This window comes from Varanus komodoensis, unplaced genomic scaffold (assembly GCF_004798865.1).
Source record: "Varanus komodoensis strain SLA01 unplaced genomic scaffold, ASM479886v1 scaffold1, whole genome shotgun sequence".
NCBI classification, from domain to species: domain Eukaryota; kingdom Metazoa; phylum Chordata; class Lepidosauria; order Squamata; family Varanidae; genus Varanus; species Varanus komodoensis.
The window spans coordinates 75,446,563-75,455,401 of NW_025335268.1; the positions used below are offsets into that span (position 1 = coordinate 75,446,563).

Below are 8,839 nucleotides of genomic sequence, written 5' to 3' on the forward strand. Positions count from 1 at the left end.
TCACACCCAGGGCCCGGCTTCTTCTCGGCCTGCAAGCGGGCAGCCACCTTGGGGAGGTGTCAGGGGCCACTGCAGCAGTTCCAGCTGTTAGAGAATCTTCCTGGGCCTTTGCCCCAGTTCTCTGCTGTAAGTTGGCCCGGTGGCCACTGGCCACTGCTCCAGTTTGAGGAACTTGCGGTATTTTCCATGCTACCCTCTAATGTCAGCTGCTAAGAGCCCATCCAAAGCCATTTACACCTCCCGAATCCATCAGCGGTCCTTGTTGGGCATGCAAGCCAAAGTGCATTGGAGCTAACTGATCACCCCTAAAGTAACTTGAAGTGCATTCTTGTGTTGTGCTGCTAACTTTTAACGGTGACTTGACTTGAGGACTGCCTTCCCACACACACGCCTCCTTCTTTCTCTTGTCCTCCCTTGCAGTGCCTTTCAGAGAAACCCCGAGCTACACGAAGAGGAGGCGGATCATCGGTGTGGGCGGCCTCTCCTCCCCCCGCCTGCTGCAGAGGTCCGCCAGCGACAACAATTTGAAGTCCGAGAGCCGCCCGTCCTACTCCCCGGTGCCCTCGCTCCGCGGCCTGCCCCCACAGCTGCTGGCTCAGATGCAGGGAGTGGCCGCGGGGGCGGGCCTGGGGGACAGTGGCCCCGTGAGCACGGGCAGCTCCCGGAGCACCCACAGCCGCTCCCCATCGCTGCAGCGCGTGCAGGAAGAGAAGGAGGCCGATGCCCACACGTTCCGCAGGAGCAGCCGCGGGAAGGCCAGGTGAGCCGGGCGGGCTGGCCCGCTGCTGGGGGGGCTGCGGCGGCCACTGGGCCTCACCGGGCCTGCCGCCCGGGTGGCCGCACTGCCCTCCGGCGCATCTCGGGAGCAGTGCTGGACAGCTCCCGCCCTCCAAGGCCCTGCCTCCTCCTCCTCCTCCTCCTCCTCCTCCTCCAGCGCCTGGAGAGCCGGGAGCTGTCCGTGGTGCCGCCGCCGCGCTCGCCTCCCAGGGTGCCCATGTGCCCCGTGGGCTGCCGCTGCCCCCCCACCGCCCCCCCATCCCGTCCCTGACAACGTGCTCCTCGATGCTGTAGTAACATTTGCCATTGGCATGGCAACGGCGCCTCGCGGAAGCGCTGCGATTCGCGGGAGGGAGCGCCTTGCAGGCAATAAAGCGGCCTCTGGCCAGGCCAGCGGAGCCGCGCATGCCTCCTCGCGCTGCCTTGCGTGGGATCGGGTCGCCGTGGGTGCGGCCGCACGGCGGGCGTGGAAGTCCTGGCGAGGGCAGGCCCTCCGGCCACCTGTGGGCAGGGCGGGGGGGGGGCCTCCGGGGCCTGCGCAATGTCGCGGATCCTCCGCTGTGCGTGTGCGCATGTGCGCGCGATGGGCAGCGGGTGACCTGCGCGTGACGTGCACGCGGGTGGGGCGGCATCTGTGTCCGGGGTTCCGTGCACGCCTCTCCTGGCCGTGCCGGGCGTGGGCATGGCTGAGGAGTGTGTCTCGGGAAGGGCGGTCGTTCCTGTTGTGCCCTGGGAAGCTACACAAGAGGAGACCCAACACCCCCAGCTGGCACAATTCGGGAGGGAAGGCCCAACGGCAGGGAAGGGGCTGCTGGCAATGGGGAAGGGGGGGCGGGCGCATAGCCCGGTCGGGCTGTCGTCGGTGTGGGTGTCGGGTCCTGGCAGAGAGTTGCGCGCCCCGACTGGCTTCGGTTGCCCATGCCGCGTCTCGGTTGCCCGTGGCTCTGGGGAGGCCCTGCTTGTCTGCCTCCTCATGCGGTGGGCCCGGCCGTGGGGGGCTTCCAGGCTCCCCTGATCCTGGGCTTTGAGGATGAAGCAGTCTTACCTCTTGGTCTGGGGGAGTGTCAGTGCGGGGCGGGCAGCCAAGGTGCAGAGTCAGTGAGAAGCAGGTTCGTGGCAGGAGGCGGGGGGGGGGGGCGTCTGCACGGTGCTCTTGGTCTCTCTGCGGCAGCCTCAGGGTTAGACAGAAAGCAGCGGCTGCTGCCCAGGCCTCCCGCGCCCCTCTGTGCAGGGGAGCCACTCTCCCGATAGAGGCACGCAGCCCGGGTTCCACCCATCGCACGGGCTCTTCCCGGGCGCCCTTTGCACTTCGCTGGGGGGTCTCAGTTCTCCGCTCCAGTGCCTTCCCTCCCCGTCTTTCCTTCCCGCCGCACCTCAGTCTGTCCGGACGGTGAGCCTGCAGGCACCTCTGCCAGCAGCCCCGATGAAAAGGATGCAGACGAGGTGGGTGTTTGCATCCGCCCCACGTCTCCTAACAATTCTGCGTGGCGAAGGGTTGCAGCCCTCCCCTTGGAGAGCCGGCCTCCCCGTGCGCACCCAGCCCGTGACAGGGCAGAGCCCCCGGCTGCACGCCTGCGGCCGTCTCGCCAGGTGTGCCGGGCCACAGGAGGGCCCAGGGTCACCCTTGGGGCGATCCAGAGTGTGCCGGAGGAGAAGGACCGACCGTCTGCCTCCCTTGAGGCGAGACGTGGGGGGCGGCGAGCTCTGGGAGCCAGTGATCCCATGGCAGAGGTCGAATTAGCAGAGCTGGGGAGACCGAAAAGCCTGTGCCCAGTTCCAGGATGCTGTGGGCAAAAGCTGCCCCATGAGTGAAATACCGGGCAGATTCTACTTCTGGATCTTTCAGGCCCTTCCAGTTGCGCTGCAGATTTGACAACCACGTGTATTGCACAAGGCAGTAAGCATTTCTAAAGTGCAGTCCGAGACACGTTTACCTTGCGGGAGGTCCGTAAGCCATCAGGTTACACAGAATTCTTCCTAGCACTCAGTGGAAGAACTCTGCAAGGACGGGCGCCTGGCTGGCCGGCTCGCATTGCCACAGCGCGCCCGGTCTGCGGGGCCAGGGCCGTGGCCCGGGGATCGGCCCAAGCCTTTCAGGCCACCGGAGAGGGCAGAGGGGCCGCTGACGGGGCGTTCCCAGAGGAGCGGGGGCTCCGCAGGGCCCCACCACCTCCAGCCTCCTGCGAGGAGGCGGCTCTGGCCCTGCGCACCGGCAGAAGAATCGGCCGGCAGCCGCTGCCTGTTCCTGTTCTCCCGCTGGAGCCTTCCTGGCCACGCAGCCTCAGGCTGGCGCTTTATTGCAGAGCCGACAGGAAGAGCCTGGGGGGCTTACTTTTAATATTCCCTGACCCGTCCCCGGAGGCCTGGCCGTAATCAATTGCCTGCCTCCGCCCGCTTGTGCGCTCGCTCGCTCGCTCGTTTATTAGTCATGCGGACTCATTTGCTCCCACCCACCCCGAATCCCTTTATTGGATTTCAGCTCGGTGTGCAGGAGGCAGCCCCAGGCGCGGGTGGTGGGCCTTGGCGGCGAGGTGGGGGGGGGGTCTCCCCTTCCCGGACAGGCTGGAGGGGCTGCGCCCTCCTCCTCGGCCTGCGCTGCAAAATCTGAGCCGCAGCCTGTTTCCCACCAATTACAGTGGGGCCCAATCCACCAGCCAGTGCTCCTGCACAAGTGCTGTTGAAACAACAGCTCGGTCCAAAACCGGCAGCAAAGGCAAAATCGATGGGCTGGAGAAGCACGGCGGTGGGGCAGCTCCTGCATGTCGGCGCTGCAGGAGATGCTCTGCTCTGCCACGCAGCCACCCCAGCTGCCCAGGGCGCACCCAGCCCCTGCTGCTGGGGTTCACGGCACTCCCTCGCTGTCCTGCTGCCGGGGCTGCCACAGATCTGGGGGGCGTTCCTTGAATGGTCTGGTCGGCATCATAAGTGCAGGGTAGGGGACAAGTGGCTGGAGAGCAGCGCTTGCGAAAGGGACCTCGGGGTGCCGGTTGACTGCAGGCTGAACATGAGCCAGCAGGGTGATGCGGTGGCCAAGAGGGCGAACGGCACCCTTGGCTGCAGAGCCAGAAGTGTGGCTTCCAGATCGAGAGAGGTGTTACTGCCACTCTGTGCGACTTTGGTGTGCCCACAACTGGAGTATTGTGCTCAGTTCTGGGCCCCTCATTACAGGAAGGATATAGCCAGGTTGGAGTCAGAGCAGCGAAGGGCCTCAAGGTTGGTGGCCAGTTTGCAGGGGAAGCCGTGTGAGGCGAGACTGAGGGAACTGGGTCTCTTCAGCCTGATGGAGACTCAGAGGGGATGTGTTGGCGACATACAGGTATGTGAGGGGGTGTCACATGGAGGTGAGGAGAGACCTGTTCTCCCCTGCAGAGGAAGGCAGGACACCCTCCAATGGAGCAAAGCTCAGGGAGCCAAGGCTCAATTTGGATGCCAGGAAGCACTTCCTGACAGTTAGGACCCCGAGGGTGTGGAATGGGCTTCCACGAGAGGTTGTTGAGGCCCCATCGGTGAGGGTGTTCAAGGATAGGCTGGACATGCACATGGTGGGCATGTCGTGAGCGGAGCCAGCTGGAGCCAGGGGTCAGACTAGATGGCCCGGAAGGCCCCTTCTGACTCGCTCTGTTTCTATGTTTCTATGAGAGCCGCTTTTCGTTTCGAAGACACAGCCCTGTGCCACCCTGGGCATAAAACGTGTGGCAGCCCCCATGCCAGGGCTCCGCACCCTCGTTTCAGCCTAAGTGTGCACAGAGCTGTGCCAGAACTGTCCTGTGCCGGCCACGGGGGCCTCTTCTGGGAGAAGTCGTTGCAGCATGCGGCAGAGATGCGGTGGTGCTCTGCCAGGGCGGTTATGAGACGAGCCCGTAGTTCGCACATCCAGGCCACTCCTCAGAGCCCAAACGCCACCTCTGGCTTCTGGCATTAACACACAGAGGTTCTTCCAGGAGGACTCTGAGACCAGGTGCGTCTTTTCATATTTCCCTACAATCCTTCAGCAGTTTGTACTTTTATGTGAGAGCATTTGAACACAGGTATAAAAATGTAAATTAATTACAAGCAAAATACAATTCAAAATGCTTTATAAGTTTATCTTTTATGTGCATGCCTTTTTCAGTGAAGTAACTTGTACAAAGAATGTCTCCGAGCTGTTTTAAGGGCGTAACGCGTCAGGATGCGGCCCGATGTGTCTCTAAGCTCTGCTCCCCAGTTCTTGCGCTTTCTAATGAGCTGCTTATGGATGCTGTGTAAAGAATGCCGTTCAGGAGCTGGGCTCCTTAACAATGAGTTATTCTATTGTTCCAAAATTCCCAGCCATGATTTGCAAGTAATATGTTTACCCCGTATCTTTGTCAGCTTTGCTGAGCCACATTTCCTTACCAAAACACACGCTTTCGCCCCATCTGCGTGTTCCCCTGCAGGGCTGTTCTGTTGCCGCACCTTGAGCTGCTGCTCAGCCTTCCTTGCTTCCTAAAGCATTTTACTCCATCTTCACTTGTCCGCATCTTAAGGAGCAAGCGCGTTGGCTGGCGGGGCGGACGGGACGGGTCCCCTTGGCTTTCCCACACTACACGCTCAGAGGTCAGGGAAGGCCACGGCACGGCAGCCCCACCGCCTTGGCTGCAACGCCTCGCTCGGATAAAAGAGATCCCTGTGTAAAGCGGGAATACATCTGAACACCGCTTGCTCATTGACGAAGTCGCCGCCTCCGAGAGGACTGCAGAGGGCCAGTAGTCCCTCTGCAAGGTGTGTGTTCTGCAGGGCGGAGCAGGAGTTTTGCGCGCCCCCGAGGCGAGGGCTTCCGAGGCCACCCGGCCGGATCCAGGGATGCTGGTGGATTCTCTCCATTGCCGCCGCCTCCCTGGCTTCCCACGACAGGGCGGCTCCGATTCAGGTCCCATTCAGATCCCACTTCTGCAACCAGGGCAGGAGGAGCGGGTTGCTTGCTGCACTGACGCACCCCGTGGCTCCTCCGACTCAGGAAGGGGCTGCCGGTGCTGCTGCAGTGGGGTGGGGGCCTCCAGCGAGGCCCCCGTGTCACCACCAATTCGAAGCACGCTTGCGCCGTCCGCACTGCCAGCCCCGTCCTGGGAATGGCTACCAGGCGCGGCAGCTCCGGCAGAGTGTCCGTGGCTGGTGCAGGAGGCTGGGAAGCTCCGGCTCACGTCCTGCAGGAGAGGCAAGTCGGGCTCTGCAGGCAGGCTGGGGCTGGAGGCCGGGCACGCCTGTCCGTCCCCTGCTCCGCTCCGGCAAGGGGCAGGGTGTGGCTCCGCCTCCGGGGGGCGCCCAGGTTCCCCACCACTCAAAGGCCTGTTCCTCCAAGAGGGGCTTTGGCTGATTCCCCAGCCCCTGGCTGGGGGAGGCTGGGGGGCAGGGAGGGGCAGGGCAGTGGTGGGCAAAGGGGCCTCCCACGCAGGAGGGACGGGGTGGGAGTCGGGGGCCTGTCCTGGGGGACGGGGCGCTCCACGCGTGTCGCCACAGGCCTCCGAGAAAGAGAGGTGGGGGGGCCGCGGGTTCCAGTGCCGTGGCCAAGTTGGAGGACAGGCAGGGTGAGGGGCGAGGAAGTGAGCAGGTGCCCGTTGGCTTAGCGAGGCCGGAACCTGGCCAGGAGCCGGCCTGTGGCTTGTACGGCTGCCCGGGCACAGAAAGCCGCCTTCCGTTCCTGCTGGGCTTTGGAGAGAGACGCGCCTTCCACTGCATGTGACAGGGACTGGCTTGTGAAATATTTCCCCGGGAGGCGAGGAGGTAGCGCGGAGGTGGTGCTCCTTGCAGGCCCCGGTGCCCATCTGTTCTCCTCCCCAGTTGGAGTGGAGCTGACAGATTCTCCCCGCACCTAAAATAGGGCAGAGGAAGAAGGCTGCTGGCTCAAAGACGCTCGCAAACGAACCCCTTGGCTAGTTAAACATGGCTGAAAAATGGATCCTTTGAATGGCAGAACCGTGTGCCTCGGGTGAATTTCCCTTGGGCTGGAAAGATCTTTGCATCAAACCCCTGTTTAATATGTTCTTTCCAAGCGTATTACATGGTTAAAATATGTGGATGTTTCTCACACCGATCTGCACGTCAAAAGGCCATTCTGTCCGTTGACTGAGCATTGTTCAGCTCCCTCTTTGCGTCAGCTTCATAAACCGCGCGATCAAATGTGGCCTGGCGACTCTCGGTGTTCGCCTCTTTGCGATTTCCAGCCACCGCTTGCAGGTTAGGCCGTCCCATCACCTGCTTGCCCTCCGCTTGCGGTGCGCTGAGGTGGGGGGGGTGGCTTGGCCTGCGCTGGCCTCGTTTTCCTTTGCTAGATGGTCTTTGTGGACCTTCCGGCAGGGCCAGCATGAACCGCCTTCATGCGCATGGATCCTGTGAGGAGCGCACCACCCAAAGCAAGCACAGCAGTGTGTCTGGACTATTGTGCCACGATCCTTTGGGAACACTCGCTTTGGACGGCATTTGTGGTGGTTCTCAGGCCGGCTGGAGAGACCAGCTGGAAACGGGCGTGCTTCGGGCACCCCAGGCACTCCGGGTCCGGCATCTCTGCAAGCCCTAGGGGCACCCCTGCGCCCCCTTGTGGAGCTCCTAAGAACTCTGGGAAAGCTGCTCGTGGCAGTGGTGCCCCACAGGCCGAGTCCCCGGGGCCAGTAGCCTGGGCTTCCCGACTAGCCGCACACCAATGCACGAGCGTGGTGTGCTCACACGGCTGAGCAGGCCTTTCCTCACCGCATTGTCGTGACGGGTCCGGCGTCCATAGGTCCTTCTTGGGGCCTTCCTTGGGGGCCGCTTTATGGCACAGACTTGGCAGCTATGTTCCAAATGCACGACGAATGGGTGGCTGGAGTCGGCTGGAGCCGGGCGGCCTGCGCTTCGGAAGGACCCGACTGTGCTATGCGCGTCTTGCGGACCGCCGTGCCTCCTGCTGCACTGGCGAGCCGGGTCGCGGATGTGGGAATCGGGCCCGTGGCTGCCACAGGAGCTGGGCGTGGAGCAGCCCCGCCAGAGCCCGCGGGTGCCCTGCGGGCGAGCCGTGGGGAGCAGGGGCCGGGCCGGGTGACTTAACACCTGCACGCCCTGGCCTCGTCAGCTGCGCTGCGACCCGGCTTAGAGCAGTGCATTCAGTCCTGGTTGCTCGTGCTGGAAAACGTCCATATTGAGTGGGGACGAGCAGAGAGAAGGGCAACAGGACTGGCCCCGGTGCGGAGCAGCCGCCACGACTGGGACCGCTGGGCTTGGAGAAGAGGCGAGGAAGGGGAGGCCTGGCTGAGGCGCTTAAAGTAATGGCTGGTGGGCAGAGTGGAGAGGGAGACCCCCCCCAAACACTCAGACCAGAAGGGGTCATCCCATGAAGTGGACTGGCGGGAGAAAGATCAAAGGAAACATGACTTCACACGGCATATCGTTAGGCTGCGGAATTCACTGCCATGGGAGGTGGCAACGGCCGCCAGTTGGATGGCTTTGAAAGGGGACTGGGGAAACTCCAAGCCACTGCCTGAAGGAACACACGGAAGCTGCTCCCGATGGTCTTCCGAGTGCTGCCCGGATGCTGCTTGGCCTGCTGGCTCGCCGTGCCTTGAAATAGGCGAGCAATGGTCAATTTCAGCAGAGAAAAATGCAAATACGCATATTAGGAAATTGGCCGAGACGGAGGTGCCAGGGCTGTGATACTCCTACGCGGATCTGTAGTGCCAGCACCCACGGAACGCTGCACCGGCTTCCGCAAAATGAGATGGCGATGGAGGAAGGGCCAAGGGGGACCGAAACGATGCAGGGCGAGAGCCACTCCCCGAGGACGGGTGGTTTGCAGCCTCCGGACTGTTTGGCGTAGAAAGAATGGGGGGGGGGGGGGGACACTTTGGCGGGCTGCAGGGACAGTGGGCCTTCGCAGCAGGGCAGCCCCGGAAGGGGATGGCCACCCGCCACCCGCCTCCCCTCCCCTCAGCTAAGACGCCATGGGTCACTCTTTGTGTTTAAGGATCGCTGCCACTGCCCAGAGGGCTTCACTGGCTGGGCAACAGAGATGTGGCATTCCCAGCTCCCGGCCCTGGGTGCAGGCGGCCTTTGGCTCTGGCCCTTCCTCTCTGCG

The 8,839-nt window shown here is 62.9% G+C and overlaps 1 protein-coding gene across 1 annotated transcript in view; it reads left to right on the forward strand.

Moving 5' to 3' along the window:
- The window catches only part of LOC123023734 (SH3 and multiple ankyrin repeat domains protein 3-like), an 83,488-nt gene extending 75,673 nt beyond the window's left edge, over positions 1-7,815 (forward strand). Inside the window, exons 11-14 of the mRNA XM_044430691.1 lie at positions 421-760; positions 5,753-5,950; positions 6,891-6,969; positions 7,423-7,815. Coding sequence (XP_044286626.1) covers positions 421-760; positions 5,753-5,950; positions 6,891-6,969; positions 7,423-7,815 — 1,010 coding nt within the window. The remainder of the gene's footprint in view (positions 1-420; positions 761-5,752; positions 5,951-6,890; positions 6,970-7,422) is intronic.
- The last annotated feature ends 1,024 nt before the right edge of the window (positions 7,816-8,839 follow it).